Source organism: Cervus elaphus, chromosome 15, assembly GCF_910594005.1.
Source record: "Cervus elaphus chromosome 15, mCerEla1.1, whole genome shotgun sequence".
Taxonomy (NCBI): Eukaryota; Metazoa; Chordata; class Mammalia; order Artiodactyla; family Cervidae; genus Cervus; species Cervus elaphus.
Genome location: NC_057829.1, coordinates 62806247 through 62830152, shown reverse-complemented (window position 1 = coordinate 62830152; position 23906 = coordinate 62806247). Strand labels below are relative to the sequence as shown.

Below are 23906 nucleotides of genomic sequence, written 5' to 3'. Positions count from 1 at the left end.
TGCTCTCAAAGAGTAGGACATAAGGAAAGTAATCTTATCAACATTAAACTGTTTAAGTGGCCAGGAATTTCATATATGATGAGGGCTTTTCGAGGGGTAAGGGGAACAGGAAGCATTCACCCCCATTTTTCACTTAGTCTCCTCTCTTTAACAACATCAGAGGAAGGGACTGGAGTGTCCAAGCAGCCACATGAGAATAGAGAGGCTGACTGAGTGGAACTGGACAAGAATTCATTTAAACTACTATCCTGGGCAAGAAGGCATTGAACCACGTGCCACTGAAGATTAAAAAAAAAGAACAATTAGTTTAGCAGGTGAAATGACCGCAGCACAGAGAATAAATTTGAGATGTTGCCTACTGAAAAGAAGCTGCCAAAAACGTGCCCCTCTTCCAGCTGGGGCTCTCAGATTAGGTTGGGGTGGAGGAGGCCACATCCAAAGGGGCCTGGAAGGAACATCAGGCTTTTTGACAGTCTACCAGATTTCAGGCAGAGCAAAAAGCACATAAGTCACCCTTGGGAGGAAATCATCTTCCCTGTGACCCCTGAGGAGTAGGAGCTCTCTGAGAGGGTCACGAACATCCTACCGCCTTTGCTCCAGCTGGGCAAGTGGGGACCAGGAGACACTAGGCTGCTGCAGCCACTTGTGAGCAGTCCTCCTCAGCGGGTAGCCTCTCACGGCCATTTCAAAGGAACCTCCCTCCTGTCTAAGCTACTCCAGATGCACAGCCTCTCCCGGAGAAGCAGGGGCACGGAGCGGAGCAAGGCCCCTTTGTCCTCAAACCCGGCCGAGCTCCCTCCCGGCTCTAACCTGCCCCTGACCTGGAGAAGGGCAGGGCAGCTGCACACACCAGCTTCCTAACTCAGCGAGGGGGCCTCCAAGGGCAGCGGGGCCTCGGGGAGGGGGGGGGGGGTGTCCGTAAAGAGCACACAGGTGCGGCCGGCGGGAGGGCGGAGCGCCAGGACCCGGGCTGGAGAGCGGGGCGCCGGCAGCCCCTCACCTACGCGGACCTCTCCCTGCATGCCGGCGAGGAAGCCGCTCCCCCGGCAGGAATCGCTGCGGACTTCGCATGGTTCCTTAATATTAGCCACATGGCGGCACTGGGGGGTGGGGGGCGGTCAATGGACCGCAACGAAGTTTTTGCCGGGATTGGACTGATCCTGAGGTTTGTTGCTCCAAGAGGCCAAGCGCCGGGCCCGTCTCCGGGACTCCCCGGGACTGGAGAGCGGGCTGGAGGGGCAGAGGCAGGAGCTCCGCTGCCTGGGAGCCGCCGCGCGGGATCTCGGCACCGTTGTGAAGAGCAAGAGTGCCCTCTAGTGGCTTGCGGGAGAGCACGCTGGCGCTAGAACTAGGAGATTGTACGGGTTTTGTCCTCCAGGGTCCCCACCACCACTCGGATTCTTACACCTTCTCCTTTCTCTCCTCCTTCCTCCCTCTCTTCTGCTCCCTACTCCGTCTTTCCCTCCTTCTCTCCCTGTCTCTCACTTAACAATCTAGAAACCCGAAACCAGAGTCAACAGTGACATTGCTAGACTTTCACGTGTCATGCTCAGAGTGTGAACTGTAACTCGAGTCTCTGTCCTCCCACCCTAGTGTCTTTTCCTTCCAGATTGTGATCATCTACCCACATATTTACATCCAGCCCTTCTTTTACTGAGCACCTACTGTGTGAATTGGTGAACGGGAGAGCGCAGGATGAGCAGGACCAACACAGGGTCTTCCTAACTAGGGGAGAGGCTGGTAGGCAGTCAGCAATCCTGATACTGTGATGTGCGTGGAGACAGAGAAGTGCTAGGTGACCGGGAGTACTTTGCGGGTACCTGACCTGAAAGACAGGTAGGAGTTAGTAGGGAAAAGGAGGCTGGAAGCGTGGCGGGAGTACAGAGAAAGTTCCAGGCAAAATGACAACATGTACAAAAGCCCTGAGAGTAGAGTTTGTGACTGGAGGAAGCCTAACACAGAATGAAAGGAGGGGGTGGATGGTCAGGAGCTTCAGTGGGCAGGAGCTCCAGGGAGCCTCTAAGGGCTGGGTAAGTAGGTAAATGGCCTCGCTTATGAGGTCTCCTAAGGCCCTTGGAGAATGTTCTAAGACTAGCAGGAAATTACTGAACATTTAGACAGGTGAATGTCATGACCATATTTCTACCTGTGCAGGATCACTGAATTTGGATTTAAACTCTGCTTCAAGCTAGCTATTAGACTGTGGGCAACCCACCTGAAAAGTATGGGAACTAGAAAGAATCTTAGGCTTCACCTAGTTTATCTTACAGACAGAGAAACCCAAGTTCAGAGAAAGCAGATCACTTTCTTAAAGTGGTGGAGATGGAACTAGTTATCTCTGAGACCTTTCACCTCCCATTCAAGGCCCCAGATATACCAGCAGAAACTAGTCACTAGCTCCCCGGGCTGCTCCTGATAATACACAGGCTTCCCTTGCCTTTGCCCCTGCAAACGTCCACCCAGGGCCAGACCAACAAGTTATCTTCAAGACTGGCAGAGAACATGCTCACTAGACTTGCTTCCCTGAAACATCAGAAGAGCTGAAAGCTTACTTCAGTATCCACAGCTAGCAAGAACCTTAATGAGACCAGAGATTGCAGACAGGTGGTTGGGGGAGGATGTGACCCAGCCAAGGGGATCCCACAGAGACCCAGGGAGCAGAGGGCTTGACTCCAAATTGAGACACGGAATCCCATTTCAAATAGCATGCAGTGTAAAGAAAACAAGTTTAGGAATTGCAAAGCAACTCAGACTTTGAAAAAACAGATGGTGATAAAAAAAAAAAAAACAACAACAACGCAGTTGTCCTAATATTTGGATAATTTAAAAGCCCTCAGCAGCTAGGGAATTAAGAAAAATAGCTCCACGTAGGCTGGATCATTTAGCATCTGGTTTGAAAAGTCACAGGCTGGGAAAGAGGTCCCAGAATGTGATGAAAATATGATAAGAAAGGTTTTCAAAGAAAGAAACATGATCCTAGTGAGTGCCATGTGGAATTGGGGAACAACACAAATAGTAGAAACAGGTGTTAGGAGACCTGAATCCAAGACTAAGCTTAGCCACCTATTGGATGTGTGACCTTGCCCAGGCCGCCTAACCTCTCTGACCTCATCTCAACAGTGAAGTTAAAATAATAATAATACTTGCATATGTACCTCACTGGGCTCTTTAGCAGTCACAAGGGAGGCCAGATAGGACTGTGGTATAAGGCTGCAGGCACATCTCAGCTCCACCACTTAATGGCTGCATGACTTGGGTGAGTCTTAGATCCCTCTAAATGTCGATGTCTTCATCTGCAGGGATGCTAACACCTGCCTTGGCTGGTAGTTGTGAGGACTTCATGCGATAGAGTAAATCACAGCATCTTGCCTTTGGCATAAACAGTGCTCAGTAATCAGTGATTTTTATCATTCACATGATATGTTTGCAAATTGTTCAGTGCATAAAAGTGAAAGATAATTGTGATATTTAGTGTGATATGACTTAACTGGGTAATAGGATAAATATTACAAAAAAAAACATAAGCAGGAAAAATAGAATGGAAGTGGTATAGCAAACTGTCCATCATTATAATGAAGGAACTTTGTAGATAAGGATGTGTGAGGACTTAAAGTCTCACAAAATTAGCTCATGTTGGCTTAGCTAAGAGATGGTCATATAGATCTTTTTTAAGAATGAAAAGCCCTAGTGATGATCAATGGTCTGTGTCTGATTGGGATAAGGTATCTAGTGAGTGACTGTGAGAATCAGCGATAATTCAGGTCTTATCTAACATCTCCATAGCCATTGAGAGCAAGAGTAATTGGTACGTTAATGAAATCTGTAAAGACATTCAGCAAACCTCCAAGGGAGCCTCTTTGGAATTGGAGAAAATCAGCCCAGGAATACCAGAAATAATGTGAAAGGGCCTCAAAAGTCCACTGGCTCATTCAGAAAATATTCCACCCCAATTCTATGCCAAGAGCCTTGTTAGACACTGAGTATTCAGTGTGAAAAGCACCATTCCTTTCCTCACCAGCTCACAGCCCAGTGAGGGGTACAGGGGTAAGTCCTACCATTCAGTGAGGTGGTTGAGGGAAGTTTTGGGAACAAGAGAGCCCATAGTTGGGGCTGCTAACCCAGGGCTCAGAGAAGGTTCCCCGGAGGGAACAACGAAACAGCAGGCTTGGCAGGGACCCAGAACAGTTGACCCACAGAGGAGGAAGACTGACTGTGCTCCAGGTGGAGGGAGCACCACTCACAGTGACCCGGATCACACAGGGGCAAAAGGCACCCTCAAGTTCTGGGAATCCTTTGTGATGTCAACAGATGTCTATGGCCCTCCCACATTATATTAATTGTCCCTTTAATAATCTCTTGCTTGATAAAAGCACATGATGCCCCCTTCTTCCCAAAATACCTATTAGGAATTTGACAACAGTTTTAAATGAACTCATCTCTTATCCCAACAGTGTCTACAGGCATTTGCATTTGAAAAATATTTACTGTTCTTTTAAATGAACGCGTGTATTTTATTCCCAATAGGATATACTGACATTTTCACTTGAGAAAGATCTACCTCATTTATGTACAAAGCTTAACTGTTTTTCATCAGGAACAGTCTGTTCATGCATACACTGATGATGTCCTTACAATAACTGCCAGCTCAGCCCAAACCCCCCAAGGTCTGTGATCTACAGTTAGCCCTGGAGTAAGGGGCAGCAGCAGCATCTGAAACTGGGGAGGTGGCCAGAGCTCGGCTTCATCATCCGGATTAAGGGAAGGGATGGCGTTGTTGGAGAGTTTGAAGCATGGACAGCTGCAGATGGCTTTCTCAGCAATGTGGCCGGCATGGGGGATGAAGGCAAGGCCAGAGGCCAGAGACAGGTCACGGGGATGTTCTGAACTAAATAATAGCACTAAAGAAAGAGAAAGAAGCAGATTTGAAAAATATTAAAAGGTAGAATTGGTTGGATTTAGCAACTTCCCGGGTGGCTCAATGGTAAAGAATCCTCCTGCAATGCTAGAGACACAGGTGATGCAGGTTTGATCCCTGGGTCGGGAAGATCCCCTGGAGGAGGGAATGGCAACCCACTCCAGTGTTCTTGCCTGGAAAATTCCATGGACAGAGGAAGCTGGTGGGTTATAGTTCATAAGGTTGCAAAGAGTCTAACACAACTTAGCAACTGAGCATGCATGCAGCAACTCCAGACCTGGGACCTGGAAGAGAAGACCCAGATGACTCTCAGCTTTCTGACTTAGGTAATCCAATAGATGGTAGGACCAGCCCAGAGATTACAAAGTCAGAGATTTGAGGCGATCTTGATTTTGGACTCAATGACTTTTGAAGTTCCTTTGGGACAGTTAAGCAGAGATATGTAAATCCGAAGAAAGATGCAGGCTTCAGATACAGATTTGGATAGCATCAGTGTGCAGGTAGTAATTCAAGTCCTGTGTGTGGTTAACAGTATCCAGTGGAAATATGTAGTATGGAAAGCAGAGAGGTCCAAGGTCCAAGCGCCAGGAACCCCAGCATCTGAGAGGCAGGTGTAAGGGAATAGTCCCCCTGAAAAGGAAATGACATGCAAAAATGAAGGAGAAAAACAGGAAGAGGGAGACACACAGACAGACGGGCTGCTACCGTGAGAGCCAAGTGAAGAGAGTTTTAGGAGAGGAGCCGTGAAACTCTCCGTGTCACCGTACAAGGACCAAAAAGTTCACCTGCCCGGCATGACAATGAAAAGAATAACAACAGAAAACACTGTCTCCCACTTAATGGCTCACTATGCTTTCAAAGCCCTTTGACATTTATATTTCATTTCAATTCATTCTACAGCCCATATAGCCTGTCTTCTCACAGATGCAAAACCGCAGGAAGTGTGATGAAGAGATTTGCCACCGCCATCTAGGAAGTTAGTGGTCGGCTCCTGGAGTTAGAGATCAGTCCAGAATCTAGGTCATGCTCCCTGGTTCTGCTCACACCTGAGTCAGCTTTCTAACCAACCAATAAACCTGGTGGCTCAGACAGTAAAGAATATGCTGTCTTCACCAGAGAGGGTTATAGAAAGTTCTTGCATTCTGATGAGGTCAACACTGCCCTTTATATCTCGATTCTCACACCCCTGCATCTTCCAGATGCAAGCCTGGCTCTCCATGCAGGAGATCCCTGTTTGTTCATTCATTCCTCAGTCATACCAACATGAGGCGGGGCTGCCTCTGGCCCATCAGATCTGGACCAGGCCGGAACTGGTCCATATCAGGCTGGGCCTGGAGCTGCCACTCTGCCCAGCTCTTCCTGGGAGCAGTTTACATTGCACTTACCTCAGAGAGTTCACGGCTCTACTGAGCAGGGGGTCTGATCATGAATCTCTAAACCCATCTGTTGTTCAGAGCACAGAAGGAATGCTAAACCAAGACCTCGTATCAGTTTCTACAGTTTTACTCTCTTCACAGCTCAGATGAAACCACTGCAATGTCACCACACTAGAGGCTGGGCAAGGCCCAAAGACAGTCGACACTATCATGTTGATTTTCTAAAAGTCACTTGCAGCCTTTATTTACAGTTAGTGGCCTGGTTCTGGCCTTTTCTACTTACCCAAAGAGCTGAGCTTCAGTCTGGGTGCGTGGCTTCCCAAGTCACATCAGAAACAGCTGGGAGCTTGTCTGGATTCTGTACCACAGACCCCAGATGGGTGATGAGCCATCTCCCTTTGCTGTCTAAGTCCTTCTCAGGGCCGAAGATGGCTGACACACAGGAGGGATGAAAGCAAACAGGATAGGTGAACTGGGGTCACAGTGCCTGCTTTATCACTTACTTCATGGTGTCCCTAAAGTGGAAACATCCTTTAAATATTAGACATGGAAACTCATGCTCAGATTAGAGGAAGGTAGGTGGTTACGTAGCCACTGTCCTCCTTTAGAACTGCCGGAGACAAGTGGCACAATGTCAGCTCTCTCATCTCTCAAGTAAACTAATGAAGATGGAGTTAAATAGGAACTTCTGAAGCCATCTTCAGCCTATATGTTATTTGACACTTCAGGTAGAAAAGTCCAGTTCAGTTCAGTTCAGTTCAATTGCTCAGTCGTGTCCGACTCTTTCCGACCCCATGGACTGCATGCAGCATGCCAGGCTTCCCTGTCCATCACCAGCTCCTGGAGTTTACTCAAACTCATGTCCATTGAGTCGGTGATGCCATCCAACCATCTCATACTCTGTCATCCCCTTCTCCTCCCACCGTCAATCTTTTCCAGCATCAGGGTCTTTTCAAATGAGTCAGCTCTTCGCATCAGGTGGCCAAAGTACTGGCGTTTCAGCTTCAGCATCAGTTCTTCCAATGAATATTCAGGACTGATTTCTTTTAGGATAGGTTGGTTAGATCTCCTTGCAGTCCAAGGGACTCTCAAGAGACTTCTTCAACACCACCAACTGGACTGCTATTGTGGTTTTAAAACAATAGGCACCAGACACTTCCTCTTCTGCCTCAGAGACTTTTTATTTGCCTGAATAAATGATGTGTCTCTGGAACTGGACTACCTGTGTTCAAATCCTGGCTCCCAGGACTACAAGCTGTATAGCCTTGGGCAAGTCACTTAACCACACTAGGGGGAATGGGACAGGGACCATCTCTTCCTCAGAGCATTGCTGGGGTGTTCGCGTGCATTGTGTGAGTGAAGCACCAGCTGAGACGCTGGGCAGAGCTGGTGTCAGTGAGTGGTCACTAGCGGGGCATGGTCAGCGGACAGGGGCAAGCTGAGGCTGCCAGGCTCCGCTGCCATGGCTTCTTTTCAAGGCAATAATAAGTCCTGTGCTGTCTCTCCTCCCCGTAGGTCAGTGCAGCTGAACGGCCAGCCCCTGGTGATGGTGGACGATGGGACCCTCCCAGAACTGAAGCCCCGCCCCCTGCGGGCCGGCCGGACATTGGTCATCCCTCCAGTCACCATGGGCTTTTATGTGGTCAAGAACGTCAATGCTTTGGCCTGCCGCTACCGATAAATCCCCTTACACTCACAAGTCACCAGCAGGCCTGCCAGACTACTTTCCACTCTTCTGCCCTAATGGTATCAGTATTTTTTCAGGCATCTTCTGAGCAACCAACCAGTCTCTGCCAGCCCATCCTGCTGGAATCAACACTGGCACGCTCTCCAAAGAGACAAATACCCTAGCATGAGCTTAGCCTAGGTAGGTCACTCCCGCCCCAAGGGAAGAGGTGGACATCAGCGGTACCTGTGTTAGCACGAAGGCGTGTGTAAAGCTGTGTGCAGCCTTGTACATGCACCATGAGAACAAGCTGACGGTGCAAGCCCAGAACAGATACAACAGCTCCCCACATCCTGCTCACATAGCAGTGTAACTACAGACCTTGGCCTGTGGCTGCTGCCCTCAGCAGATGAGGAAGGAGAAAACCCTGTGGACCTTCGGCAGCCCAGTCCTGCCTAACTCCTTTCCTTTGTCTGTTCCCTGCTGTTGCCTTGGGTTTCATATCACCTCTCCTCCCGTAGGGGAGCAAGCGGGTGAGTCCGTGCTGGCCTGCTGGGCGAGCTGTTTATGTAATTTCCTGGCTGATGTATGAGTGTGTGCATCTGGGTTTCTGACAGTGGCATCAATCACTAGCTATTCCTCTGGGAAGCGGGTGCTTCTAAAGTAAAATTGTAATCATACTCCAGATTTTGTAAGAAGGTTCTATTCCTTTGTGAATCCAGATTCCCCCAGGGTTGGGACGGGAGTCAGGTAACAGTATTCATTAAGTGGAGAGCAATGTATTAGGCACCACAGAAAGCAATCATCATCTGTCATGTGGCTGCGAGGGAGAGTTTTAGAAAGAGAAAGCACACCCATCCACCAAACACAGGCACAGACACACACACACACACACACACACACATCCCCCAACTGAGCAAAGAAAATAGTTAGACCTATCTCAACTTTGAGAGAATATTAAGGGCTTGATAGGGTAAGCCCTTAATGGTTTGGTTGACCAAAACCATCTTTAAAAAAGGTACAAATCAAAGGTCATCAGAGCTGTAAGACACAACTGAATCTAACAACTTTCCACTGCTTCCCAAGTAGCTGAGTGCTCTCAAAAGGCTTGTATTAGGCAGAAAACTAATGTGCTCATAAAAGATGACCAGGTCCATGCTCTCCAAGACCAGCTTATCTGAGCACTGAAAAACACTTTCAGGTCACCACGTTGGGGAAGGGAGATCTGGAGGCTGAGGTCTGGTGGGAAAACTGTGGAGGAACGGGAGATGGAAGATCCTCTGGGTTGGGCAGTAGGGAGTGGAGTGGTTTAAATTTCACGATGAGGACCTTCTGTATGGTTCAAGAAGCTTGTGTGGGTCTTTGCAAACAAGTTACAACTGAAATGACTTTCTTTTCTGTGGATGTGATTTTCTTTTGCAGGATAAATGACACAAAGGATTTTTTTTAAGGAGGAGGTATTAGACAATGTTATAGGATTCCAATAGAGAGAGATACAACTTCTGCTGATGTGGAAGGATAGAAATTGAGGAGGGGGCAAGGTGGCTGAGGCCAGAGGTTGCAGAAACTGCCTGAGGAAGAGTTAAGGAGCAGGGCCAAGTCTTCAGAGTGAATGATTAAGGAAGATTAGACAAGAGAGGAGGGAGCAGACTCTCAGCGTGGAGAGCTGGAAATTGGGAGAGGGAGTGGAATTAGTTTCAACAAGCTTATTATTAGGTAAGGAGGAACAGCACCAGGAGGTGTGAAGTGGGAAAGGGGAGACCGAGGACCAGGCTGGACCCGGTCAGGGCTGGTGGTGGCTGAGTGGTAGCTCAGGGCATCCCACTGATGCTTCAGATGTGGGAGCAGGAGAGAGAGAAGTCCCAACACTGGGGGTAGAAAGGCAGGGAAGAAGCAGCCAAGAAAAGTGAAGAAAAAGGAAAAGAGGAGTAAGAGACAAAGAGGTTGTTTCCCCCAGTTTAAAAAACTTGGTGCAAATATCACAGTCTTTTCTTTAATATATACTGGTGCAGGTACAGCTGCGAGCCCTCATAATAACAGGAGTGACCAGAGGTCCCTGTGGGCCAGCCCTGAGCTAGCTTGCTTTACTAACATAGCAGCCCTTCAGGGAGATACTATTCATATCTCCACTTTTCCTGTGAGGCCTGGAGTGGGCCTGTAGCTGCCCAGGGTCACCCAGGGAATGGGTTGCTGAGCTCAGAATAGTCCAGAGCCTGTTCATTTAAGCACCCAGCTCAGTGGCTGCCTGATTCACAGACTTACCTCTTTCCCTTTTCATAGGTTCCACTAAATCATTACAGCCAGGACCTCTGAAGCTCCACTCAGACACGCTTTCTGTAAATAAGTGTTGATTTTTCACTAAGACTCTAAATGTTGCAGGATACAGGCAGTCTCTGCTTATTTTGTCTTTATATATTAAATATTGCTCCTAAATTTTGGTTTGGGTTTTTTTCTTCTTTTTTAATTAATAAAAAGGGAGGAGGGAATCAACAGAGTTTATCTTTGGAATCCTGCAATGCTAACTTTGCAACTGCCTCCTGGAAGAAGTATTTGCATAGTTCAAAATATACCAAGAAACTCACTATAACATCACATTCCATAGGGATTTTAGTGCAGGGCATCTGTCCTGGCTTTCTCATTTAGGAGTGAAGGGTAATTACTAAATCACTAGGGATCCTCCTTATAAAGGATTTTCCTACTACACTCACCGCAAAAGATGGATTGTGGCAGAACTCAGCATCACCCTGCACATTGACAGCTTGCACCCAGCTTGCCAGGCTGGGCCCAAGGACAAAAGAGCTCATCTACCAGCTTCCTCCCATCATTTTTTTCCTTCCCAAACAAGACATGGCCAAGACAGTCTTTTAAGACTTAAGAGCCGTTTTATTTTAAACCAAAGAATGGGCTTGCACAAATGCTTATTAGAAAGCATAATAATGTATAATGAGAAGTTTGTGCCTTTTGCTGAGATAATTTTCCGCCCCCCTATCCTGCCTCTAGGAATGATTTTCTTTCTCCTTTCTTATCACAAAGGCTCAGAACAAATTCTCATTGTTCCTTGAAGAGAAAGTCTCAATTCTTCTAGTGCCCTGAAAAAGCTGCAAGTGTGCGATATTAATGTTATTTCCAGCTGGAGACAAGCTGGAGAACACCAGACCTGCGCTCCTGTGAGCCTGTGCCCGGGACCCCCAGAACCGCCAATCCCGAGGCCCGCTCGCCCTCTGTAGCCCTAGCCCCCGCCCCCAGTAAAAGCAGTCCCTGGGCAGATGAGCCCCAGCCCTGCACCCTCCAACATGGCAGAGGGTGTCGGCAGGTTCTGCCTGAGAGGCCTCCCCCACTCTGGCTTTCAACAGCAAGGACCCTCAGCAGTGGGGAGGATCCCCCAGGCCTATGAACTGCTGAGCGGCCATGGGGCCGGGCCAGCCCAGCACTTGCACGTTCACCCTGCTACCTGTACCCAAGGCCCCTGTATGTGGGGTGGATGCAGCTGCAGGATTCACTTTGGAGACGCAGTGAGAGCAGCTTCACATTGGTAAACAAAATGGAAAGTGTTTCATCTCTGCAAAAGCCAAGGCGAACCAGGTGCGTCACTCCGACCATAAAAACAATGGGACACAGAAAGACTCTGAACTTTTGAATTATCAATAGAGCAAACAAAAATAATAGAGCTGTGTATTGGAGAAGGCAAGGGAAGAGGGGGTGTAAACACGTCCCTGTCTCCAACCTCAGCACCACTGCCCACTGCTCTTTTCCACTACCTTCTATCCAGTTCCACAGCCTCACCTCTGCCAGCCACTCTATCTCCTATCCAGAGCCCAGGGAAATCCACTGTACTGAAAGGGAATTACATTTTGATAGTAGAATAGTCCACACGGTCTTTTCTTAAGAAGTACCAGAATTACAAGTAAGAAGGTAAGGAATACTCAAAGAGAGGCAGTTATTATAGAGCTCAAGAGTATTAAAATCACTGCCTCTGAGTTCCACTAGCAGCCTCTGTAACCGCTATGCCCACTCCTGGTGGTGGTGACTCGATAGGGTGTTTGGAAGGACCAGAGTGGCATAACTAGGACTTGAACCCAGATCGGTCAGAGTCCAAATTCTGCTCTCATTGTACTCTGCTCACTCTTGCTGGACTGGCTGTGGCCAACTTCCTCTCAAAAGGAAGTTTTTTTTCCTCTGCTGCCCACAGCTAGCTCTCTTAAGGTCCTTTGTGTGTCCGCCCAGAACACTGGTGGTGCCTTCGCCCAGGAGAGTCGATCTCGGGGCGTGGAGGAACTGACCAGTAGCTCTGCTGAGTGGCGAGTTGAAGTGTGACCAACTTTGGATGTAGAATTTTGAATCCAGGCTCACCTTGGCCCTCCCGATGTGCTCCTCTTCTGTCTTTTCTGGAGAACAATTTAAAGGGCCATTTCTGCCACTGCTACCCACCGCAGGTGATGGCTTGGCATACTGAAGTCATGGAGGTAAGTGGCAGAGCTAGTCAGCACCTACACAGGTACTGCCTCTGAGCACTGCTCCTCCCCACCACCCAGAGCTTTGGAAGTTTCTCTTCACCTTCCCAGACTAAATAATAAATGCAGTAACTATAGCCCTCGGAGCAGTATTTGCAAATATCACTGTAAAACAAAAAAAGCCAAAATACACCAAACCAGCTGCTCTGGCATCCACTTCCTTCTAAACACCAGAGTAGCCCCAGGAGCCCAGGAAGCATTAGGGGGGAGCTGAGCAAGTTCCACAGGATTGGTTCGAGGGTACATCCCACTGTCCTTTGCATCCAGCAGAGAAATGGGCCTCTGTACAGACCACGTCACGCATGCTATTTTCTAATTACTATTCATGAAAATACTCTCAGATGCTTTTCTCCTTGTAAATGTTATATAGTAAATTATACTTTTGGAAGAAGCAAAAAGAAGTCTTAGTTTTATTCATCTGGAAATAACAAAATAAGTGCAGGAACACCTCCCAGGGAAATGTTCTCTGTGTAGGGGGTTTGAACAGGGGTTAATATTTTCTTCAGATTTCTGGGAACAGATTATATTAAGGTTTGTATGAGCCTAGTAATGGCAGAGAGTTTGATTCCACAAGGTAGTTTATATTTTGAGGTAATGTTTTGTAAGTAATAAAATGTGGCTACTCTAACTTTCTGTTCTCAGGGTCTCAGGGTGTTCTGTGGGGAAAGGGAGGCCGCTATTGTTCACGCTGCACCTTGACCTGAAGACTGATTGCTGATGAACTCAGATATGCTGGGGGTCTTTGGTTTCATGCCGTGCTACCTTCTTCCTCTACTTTTTTCCCCATAAATATTGCTTCATGCACTCCAAGTGGAAATTCAATTTTATTATTCCAATTAGATGTCATTGACTATGTTAAAGTAACTGTTAACTGCAAACAGGTAAACCCTAACCTGTCAGAGGCCTAACACAATTAAAGTTTATTTTTTGCTAACAGATCACGTAAAGCTCAGTTGGTGGCGATGGATAAAGTGGGCAGTGTTTCTCTTCTCTGTAGTCCTTTAGAGATCCAGATTGACATAGGCTCTGTCATTTTCACTTGGCCTCCAAGGTCGCTATGGCATCAGTATGCAGTTGGAAGTCAAGGAATGAGAGTATTATGAGAGTATTATGAGGGGTCTCACCTGGCATAAACTCCTCCCCCTGAATTCTTTAGGTCATAAGTCAGTCACATAGTCCCGTCGGATGGGGGTCTAGAAAATGAAGTCCCTGGCTGGGCAGCCACTTCCCCACAACAATTATGTTTTGTTCCTATAGATTGGTTGAATGTCTATGTCCCTCCAGAATTCACAGGCTGAAATCTAATCCCCAACATGATAGTACTTGGAGGAAGGGCCTCTGGGAAGTGATTAGCTCATAAGGATGGAGCCCTCATGAATGGGAGTATAAAAAAGACCCCAGAGGGCCCCTCTGCCCCTTCCACCATGTGAGGACATATCCAAAGAACACAGCCTATGAACCAGGAAGTAGGCTCTCACCAGACACTGAATCTGCCAGAACCTTGGTCTTGGACTTCCCAGCCTCCAGAACTATGAGGAATAAACTTCTGTTGTTTACAAGCCACCCAGTCTATGGTATTTTTGTTATAGCAGCCTGAATGGACTAAAACATTTGTGAAAAAGAGCACAAAACTTCGATGGACAGCTAGGAGGCCAGAGAATAAATCAACAATATTGGGTCCTTCCAGGTGATTTGCCATCAAGTGAGTGTTATACACTATGTGTGGTGCTATCTAAATTCAAAGGATTTTTTTTAAAAATGTACTTCATAATGACCTCAAGGAGCTTTCTCTTCCATCTCCCCCATTCCTTAAATCCGTCTTCTAGTATTTGGCTGAATTTTAGCAGAAAATACTTTATGTTGTCCCACTGCCATCCAGTTAGGCTACTGGATACTGTGGCCAGTTATCTACTAGACATATCAAAAATACCATTTAGAGCCTCAAGTAGCAAAGTGGTTAACAGTTCACTGGCAAGTCATAGAGGCCTCAGCTATAGCCAAGATGGATACCCATACCTGGAGATCCCACTGATTGAATCCATCTGAGGAGAGCAGGAACTCGAAGAAGGCTGCTCTAACAGAGACCTTGATTCTAGTCCCAGCTCTCTACCCACTGACTGTGAGATGTCAGATAAGTGACTCAGCCTCTCTGGACTCAAGTGTCCTTCTCTGTAAAATGAGGACTTTGGATTAAGTGAACCCTAGGGTCACCTGAAACTCCCCGTTTCCAAGCCTATGTTAGATGGTCCCTGTTCCAGCTGCTCTTGTCTTCCTGTATAATTTCATACATATTACATATGAGGAGAAAACAGTAAAATATACATACATATATATATATATACACTCAATTCATATATTAACTATGTCTTTTTGAGAGCCTTCAAAACTAGCCTTAAAATTTTTGACACTCTATATATATGCAAAGTGCTTCTCAGGATGCATGCATGCGAAGTTCAACACAACACATTTTGATGGCGGTTTCATTTTTCTGGAGACATTGTCATGATTTTTCTTTGCGTTAATTACGTGACTTCTTCCATCCAGTTTCTTCCAAGCAGTGATTAAGTGCAAATTTAATGTAGATGAAGCATGCCCCAAGGTACACTCACCTTGTTACTAGTTTTTAAAAGAAAAAGATTGACCTCACTTTTAGAAATTAGTTAAATCAAACTTTAAGACACATATATGGAATTACTACAGCAGCACCTGATGTAGCATAGTAGAATTTTATCACGGTGTGAACCTAATGTCCTGGAATTCAATTACAGGTGGCACAGCAGGGGGTGGGAAATTGGAGGGACAAAGAAAGGAAAGAAGCAAGGGGAAACAAAAGAATGGATAATCACAAAAATGCTAAGGGAGATGCAGGAAAGAATAAAGGGCAACATAAAGGACAAATATATGGGGAAATCTAAATATAAAACAATAGCAATGTCTCATGAGATTTAATACAGAGAGAGAATTAAAAATGCATTATAGTAGTAGCATACATACTGAAAGCAAGCAAATGGAAATTATTCTAATATTCTTTTACTTTTGAGGAAGAGGTAAAAGTACCAATTTATATTAAACTTTGATAAGTCAAGGATGCATGTTTTAATCTCCAGGGTAACCACTAAAAGAATATTAAAAGAGGAATTACTTCTAAGTGAATGGTGGGGGAAGTGGGGAATCATAATTAAAAATACTTGATCTAAAATCAAGAAAGAAGAAAAAAACAACGAAGAACAGGTGGGACTAATAGAAAGCAAACTGTAAAATGATAAATTTAAACGCAAAATTATTTGTAATATTATTGTCAATAGAATAAAAGCTCCAATTAAAAAACAAAAGTTTTCAGATGAGATAAGAAACAAAGTTCAACTAAATGCTGTTTGAAAAAAAATACCTAAAATATAAAAAGGTAAAACAATTAAGGAAAAGCTATATCATGCAACGAAAGGTAATTAGCTACATTGATATGAAACAAATGCTTTTGGAAAACAAAAAGCAGTGTTAATAATAGAAAGGGACATTTCATAAAGGAAGAAATTTGATTTAACAGTAAAAAATACTAAATTTGCATGCACCTAATCCCCTGGAGAAGGAAATGGCAACCCACTCCAGTGTTCTTGCCTGGAAAATCCCATGGACAGAGGAGGCTGACAGGCTACAGCCCATTAGGGTTGCAAAGAGTCGGACACAATCGAGCAACTAAGCACAATGAAGTATTCTATGTAAAGTAAAACCTCACATAAATAATAGGAGAAATAGACAAATCCACAATTATAATAGATTTTTTTACGTCTCAGAAAATACAATGAACAAATTTCACCTAAGTAATATATATAGAACAGTGGAGCTAACAAATGAATACAGAATAATTTTTTCAAGAGTACATGGAAACATTTACAAAACCTTAACTACATGCTATGACATAAAGTTTCAAAAAAATTCAGAGAATGGTAACATATAAAATATTTCTCTGATAACAATGAATTACAGGTAGAAATTTTTTAAAAAGATAACTGGAATACCTACCTATGTTTGTGATTTAAGAAACAAATCTATAATAATCCATAAATCAAAAAAATCAGAAATCACAATAAAAAGAAAATATTTCAAACTCAGTGGAAAATACTACATGTTGTACTTTGCAAGAAGTTCCAACTTCTGGTAATTAACATTTACATTTTATCAGAGTGACCCTTTTGCCAACAGCAATTCTAAACTCTCCACAAGATACCAAAAAAACCCCAGAAAACCACACACACACACACAGCTCTTTGAAGGCAATAGGGAACAGCTGAATGTCTAAAAGCAGGCATAAACTGCGGGAGCCATGACACTCGAATGACAGAAATCACACAGGGTAAGAACCACATTCATCTGGCTTTTCCCCTAAAGGAATTCCACCACTTCACAACAAAAAGGGAATTGAAGTTAAGCAGAAAGCAGCTGTATATTAGACTGTGGAGTAAGAAACTGGTTTTCAGGAATGACTGAGCAGCTGAAAATGGAAGGGAGTAGAAAAAGGAGAAACAATGAAAATGAAAGACGCTCAATCGTGTCTGACTCTTTGCGACCCCATGGACTATAGGAATTCTCGGCCAGAATACTGGAGTGGGTAGCCTTTCCCTTCTGCAGGGGATCTTCCCAATTCAGGGATCGAACCCAGGTCCCACATTGCAGGCAGATTCTTTACCAGCTGAGCCACCAGTGAGGCCCAAGAATACTGGAGTGGGTAGCCTAGCCCTTCTCAGTGGATCTTCCCAACCCAGGAATCGAACTGGGATCTCCTACATTGTAGGTGGATTCTTTACCAGCTGAGCTACCAGGTAAGCCCTGGAGAAGCAATAGGAGAAGCCCAAAAATGCTGGTTCCAAGTGCCCTCAAATATTTGACTGACTTCTGAACTGTGTATGCGCAGAGTGAGACTCCAAAACTCTAGCAGAAAAAGAGCCAGAAGACTGAGAGCAGCAGAGATAGAAACTGCTGCTCAGTGCTAGGGAGAGAGTTTGAGTTCAAGTCCTACCAAGTTAGGGGAACTTGGTAAACACTTCAGACTTCCCAGTAAAACCCCCAAAAGCCCACACCTTAAGAGTAAGGATCACACCCTCTTTAGGATTAAGGAAGAAAATGAAATAGCCATTCTAACAAAGCCTAAGATCAAGCCTCTACAATCAAAATGAACTACCATTGATTCAACTGCCTCGTAGACCAAAACTCAACACCTCAGTGGAAAAGAACAGAATTCAGAGTCTTTTCAATGCATCCCTTACAATGTCTAGTATAAAATATAAAATTAATAGACACACAAAGAAGCAGGAATATGTGACTCACAGTCAGTAATAGTGTTGTGTTGAGCGATATTGGAGCCTGAGGCAATAGGAAAAATCATAAGTAATGATCATGTTTATGTTTGAAATTTTGATATTTTATTCATCATGTGTTTTATATTAATTTTGACTTTTAAAAACATTAATTCATATAGTATGTATCTTGATTACCAATTTTTGACATCCCTTTAAATTTTGCATTCATGATGAGTATCACATTCTCACCCGAATCCTAGTCCTGAAGCCAGCAAAGGAGAGAATACAGAACCACAAAAACACCAATAGATTTCTTGAACAGGCATAAAAAGATGAAAGAAGAAACAAAGAACAGACAGGACAAGTAGAAAACAAATAACAAGATAACAGACTCATAAACTTAAACCATGTTAGTAATCACAGTAAGTTGGCTTAACATACAATCTGACAATTTAGTCTGGCAGAGATTGTCAGTCTGGATAAAAAATTAGATCTAACTATATGCTGGCTACCAAAATACACACGTTAGATATGAAAACAGAAGTATGTTAAATGTGAAGGGATGGAAAATTACATATGTAGGAGAGGGAAAGGGACTTCCCTGGTGGCTTAGCAGTAAAAAATCTGCCTGCAAAGCAGGAGACCCAAGTTTGATCCCTGGGTCGGGAAGATCCCCTGGAGGAGGGCATGGCAACTCCCCCCAGTATTCTTGCCTGGAGAATCCCATGGACAGAGCCTGATGGGCTACAGCCCATGGGTCACAAAGAGTCACAACTGAAACAACTGAGCAAAGCACAGGGGAGGTAAAATTTCCCCCCAACCCTCTGAAGATTTCTGGCTGGGACTGACATAAACAGATTAACAGGAGAAAGGCATACAGCTTTTATTTAGTAATTTTTTCACATGCACATGGAAGCTCCCACAAGGAAAATGAAGACCCAGAGGAGTGGCAGGGTCAATGTGCTAATATACTAGGTTCAACAGAGTGTGGCAATTGTGAAAAAGTAACTAAACTATTTGAGGAGACTACAGAAAGCTAAGAATTTTTTTTTAACAAAGTCTGTTTGTACAGATTTCTCTCCGCCTGGACTCCTCATTTCTGGAGACAAGGATGTTTCTTTTCTCCTGATAGGAGGAGGGTGTCTTTCACACAGGAATTTAGTTTCATGCCCTGCTTTTAGGAAGACAAGGGAAGTGCATCTGCTGTTTTTTCGAGTGCCTTTAGCTCAAAATAATCAATATACCAAAACGGCATGTCGTGAACTTTACATGCCATGTTAACACTAATCAAAAGAAAGCTGTGATAGCTATACTATTCTCAGACAAAGTAGATTTAGTGCAACAAATATTACCAGAGATTAAAAGATAATTTCATAATAGTATGGGAGTTAGCACATTGATAATAATGTACTAACATAATTATTATAATTATTATAACATAATAATTATAAACTGAAAGTCGGTCAGTCGTGTCTGACTCTTTGTGACCCCATGGACTGTACAGTCCATGGAATTCTCTAGACCAAAATACTGGAGTGGGTAACCTTTCCCATGCAGGCGGATTCTTTACCAGCTGAGCCATAAGGGAAGCCCAAGAATACTGGAGTGGATAGCCTATCCCTTCTCCAGTGGATCTTCCTGACCCAGGAATTGAACCAGGGTCTCCTGCATTGCAGGCAGATTCTTTACCAACTAAGCTATCATAATGGTCTCATAAATATAATAATAATAATGATAAACATTTATGCATCAAATAACAGAGCTTCAAAATAATATGAAACAAAAGATGACATAACTACAGGGAGAAATAGACAAATCCACAATTATGATTAGAGTTCAAAACCACTCACTCAATATTTGATACAGTAAGTTCACAGAACACCATTAAGGATATAGAAAACTTGAATACTGCTATCAGCCAACTTAATCTATTTAACATTTATAGATCCCTCAACCCAGCAAAACAAGAAACCATATTCTTTTCAAGTATACGTGGAACATCCGCCAAGACAGACCATACGCTAGACCATCAATAAATGTCTTGATAAAAGTACTGAAATCACACAGAGTATATTATCTTATGAAAGTGAATTGAAATAGAAACCAATAACAGAAAGGTATGTGGAAAACCTCCAAATATTTGGAAATTAATAACACTTTTCAATAACTCATTGGTGAAAAAATCAAAACAAAAATTAGAAAGCATTTTGAACTAATGAGAAATGAAAAGACAACATATCAAAAGTTGTGGAGGCTGAGAAAGCAGTACAATGGGGGAAATTTATAGCAGTAAACTCTTTAGTTATAAAAATAAAACCTCTCAGATCAATGGTTCAGTTTCTACCTTAAGAAACTATTTTTAAAAAATAGCAAATTAAATCCAAAGTAAACAAAAGAAAGAGTAAATATCAACATAGAAATTGGTGAAATAAAAACCAGACAACCAATGAAAGCTGATGAAACCAATAGCTGTTTTCTTCAAGAAAAATCAGTAAAATCCTTAGTGTGACCTGAATCCTTCTAAATTTATTGAACAGAATAGAGCCCATAAATATATCCACACATGTATGGTCATCTGATTTGAGACAAATGTGTCAAAGTTAATTCAGTGATGAAAAGATATTTTTTCAGCAAACGATGCTAGAAAAACTGCACATTTGCAAAAACAAAAAACCAAACCCTTCCTTTACACCACCTACAAAAATCAATTCAAAATGGATCATTGACCTAAATGCAAATACTAAAACTAAAAAACTTCTGGAAGAAAACACAGGATAAAATCTCTGTTACCCTAGCTTCAGTTCAGTCGCTCAATCGTGTCCGACTCTTTGCGACACCATAGACTGCAGCATGCCAGACCTCCCTGTCCATCACCAACTCCCAGAGTCTACTCAAACTCATGTCCATTGTGTCAGTGATGCCATCCAACCATCTCATCCTCTGTCGTCCCCTTCTCCTCCTGCCTTCAATCTTTCCCAGCATCAGGGTCTTTTCAAATGAGTCAGTTCTTCGCATCAGGTGGCCAAAGTATTGGAGTTTCAGCTTCAACATCAGTCCTTCCAAAGAATATTCAGGACTAATTTCCTTTAGAATGGACTGGTTGTATCTCCTTGCAGTCCAAGGGACTCTCAAGAGTCTTCTCCAACACCACAGTTCAAAAGCATCAGTTCTTTGGCACTCAGCTTTCTTTATAGTCCAACTCTCACATCCATACATGACTACTGGAAAAACCATAGCTTTGACCGTATGGACCTTTGTTGGCAAACTAATGTCTCTGCTTTTTAATAAGCTGTCTAGCTTGGTTATAACTTTTCTTCCAAGGATCTAGCGTCTTTTAATTTCATGGCTGAAGTTTACCACCTGCAGTGATTTTGGAGCCCCCAAAATAAAATCTGTCACTGTTTCCACTGTTTCCCCATCTATTTGCCATGAAGTGATGGGACTGGATGCCATGATCTTAGTTTTCTGAATGTTGAGTTTTAAGCCAACTTTTTCCACTCTCCTCTTTCACTTTCATCAAGAGGCTCTTAAGTTCTTCTTCGCTTTCTGCTGTAAGGGTGGTATCATCTGCATATCTGAGGTTATTGATATTTCTCCTGGCAATCTTGATTCCAGCTTGTGCTTCATCCAGTCCAGCATTTCTCATGATGTATTCTTCATATAAGTTGAATAAGTAGGGTGACAATAAACAGCCTTGACGTACTCCTTTCCTGATTTGGAACCAGTCTGTTGTTCCATGTCCAGTTCTAACTATTGCTTCTTAACCTGAATACAGATTTCTCAGGAGGCGGGTCAGGTGGTCTGGTATGCCCATCTCTTTAAGAATTTTCCACAGTTTGTTGTGATCCACACAGTCAAAGGCTTTGGCATAGTTAATAAAGCAGTAGATGCTTTTCTGGACCCTAGCTTAGGTGAAGACTTTTTAAATAGGACACAAAAAAGCACAAAGATTTCTCTTCTTCAAAAGTCACCAAAAAGGGAACAAAAAAACAAAAAGACAGATTGGCTAAAACAAGTAAATAAATAATGATAATAATGCAAAACAGATACCTGATAGTTTGTATCTAAAAATATAAATCATAGAAATAATAACAAAAATGATTCAATTTAAAAATGAGCAAATGATTTGAATGCTTCACCAGAGAAGAGATACAGATGGCATATAAGCACATGAAAAGGTCAATGTCATTAGTCCATTTTCCAGGAAAATGGAAATCAAAACCACAATGAGATACCACTGTATACCTGCTTGAATGACTAACGTTAGAAAAGGGCAATATCAAGTGCTAAGGACGCTACAGAGCAACTAAACTCTTAGTCTTGCTAGAGGGAATGTAAAATGGTGCACACACTTTTGGAAACAGTTCAGCAGGATAATATAAACATACACTTACTATACAGCCCAGCCACCCCACTCCTAGGTATTTACCCATGTAAAATAGAAATTTATCTTGACACCAAAACTTGGACAAAATACAAAATTAGTAGATAAACTGAATTACAACAAAATTGAAAATTTTTGTGCCACAAGTGATAACATTAAGAAAGTGAAACGACAACCACATAACGAGAGGACATTTTTGCAAATCTTATATCTAAAAAAGGTACTTGAGTGCAGAATATATAAAAGACACTTAGGACTAGATAATAAAAGGACAATATCAAAACAGGCCAAGAATTTGCATAAACATTTCCCCAAGAAAATAGCCAAAAATCACATGAAAATATGCTAAATATCAAAATTAGTCTCAGCATCAAATCTAAATCACAATGAGCTATCAGTTCACACCCACTGAAAAGTTAAAACAAAAGTCATTCAGTCCTGTGTCTGACTCTTTGGAACCCCATGGACTGTAGCCTGCCAGGCTCCATGGAATTCTCCAGGCCAGAATACAGGAGCAGGCTTCTCCAGGGGATCCAACCCACGAATCAAACAGGGATCTCCTGCATTGCAGGCGGATTCTTTACCAGCTGAGCTACCAGAGATAGCTAAATTAAAATAGACAATAACAGGTGTTGGTGAAGATGCGGACAAACTAGGATGCTGATATGTGGGAATGAAAACTACTAGTAGCAGAAGTAAGAAACAGCAGCACATTCACTTGATGGAATTTATTCAGCCATTGAAATTCATGCTCAGGAAACGTCTGACAAAGAGAAACATGAGTGAAAAGAGCAGGATATAGAGGGCGCAGCCAGAATGGCCTCAACTGTGGGCTGCAGAGAGAGATGCCTGCAGCGGGGCTATGTGCTGTAAATGGAGAACTGGAAGATCTGGGGCTTACGGTGGGCTGGGAGGGGCGGGCGCCGTGGAGGGGAGAGTGACACTCCCCTGGTGGAGGCATTAATTCTTGGCCCCGGCCTTGTCCCGAGTGGTGCTCAAGCTGCTGTACCCCAGCCAGTCCTCACAACTCATTGCTTGCTGGGCTGTGCTTAAAGCTCCCAGGGGGCACCGGGGCATTAACAGGTGATTTGCGTGGGGCTTTCGACCCTGCCGTAATCTTCGTCACTTTTCCCAACCTTCAACCAATAAAAACATACACAATTTTAAGAGACTCTAGCAAACACAGGTTCAAAACAAAGACCCTAATGTCCACCCCATCCCCCAAATGAATTGAGAACCCTTATAAAGAAAGTCTAGTGTTGGAACTCTGGGGATAACTGGGTCCTTCTGCAGATTGTGTCTCTTCTGGGGATAACTGGGTCCTTCTGCAGATTGCGTCTCTTCCAAGGAAACCAGGAAAGCAGTCCTCACCCTAGAACTGTGGTTCAGCACACACACACACACACAAAAGAGGGTGAGGAAGAGACCAGCGAGGAGCCAGGACACCTGCGTTCTGATACTAACTCTGCCCTCAACAAGTGATTTCTCTCTGGGCCTCAGTTGGAACTCTGGAGATAACTGGGTCCTTCTGCAGATTGCGTCTCTTCTGGGGATAACTGGGTCCTTCTGCAGATTGCGTCTCTTCTGGGGATAACTGGGTCCTTCTGCAGATTGCGTCTCTTCCAAGGAAACCAGGAAAGCAGTCCTCACCCTAGAACTGTGGTTCAGCGCGCGCACACACACACACACACACACACACACACACACACACACACACACACGCGAGGAGCCAGGACACCTGCGTTCTGATACTAACTCTG

General features: G+C 44.1%; 1 protein-coding gene across 3 annotated transcripts in view; it reads left to right on the top strand.

The window, feature by feature from the left end:
- Positions 1–8644, top strand: part of HPSE2 (heparanase 2 (inactive)) — a 659857-nt gene extending 651213 nt beyond the window's left edge. For all 3 annotated transcript variants that reach the window (XM_043926546.1, XM_043926545.1, XM_043926548.1), the window contains exon 12: positions 7807–8644. In XM_043926546.1, the coding sequence (XP_043782481.1) occupies positions 7807–7972 (166 nt within the window). In that variant the 3' untranslated portion in view covers positions 7973–8644. The remainder of the gene's footprint in view (positions 1–7806) is intronic.
- Positions 8645–23906: the final 15262 nt, after the last annotated feature.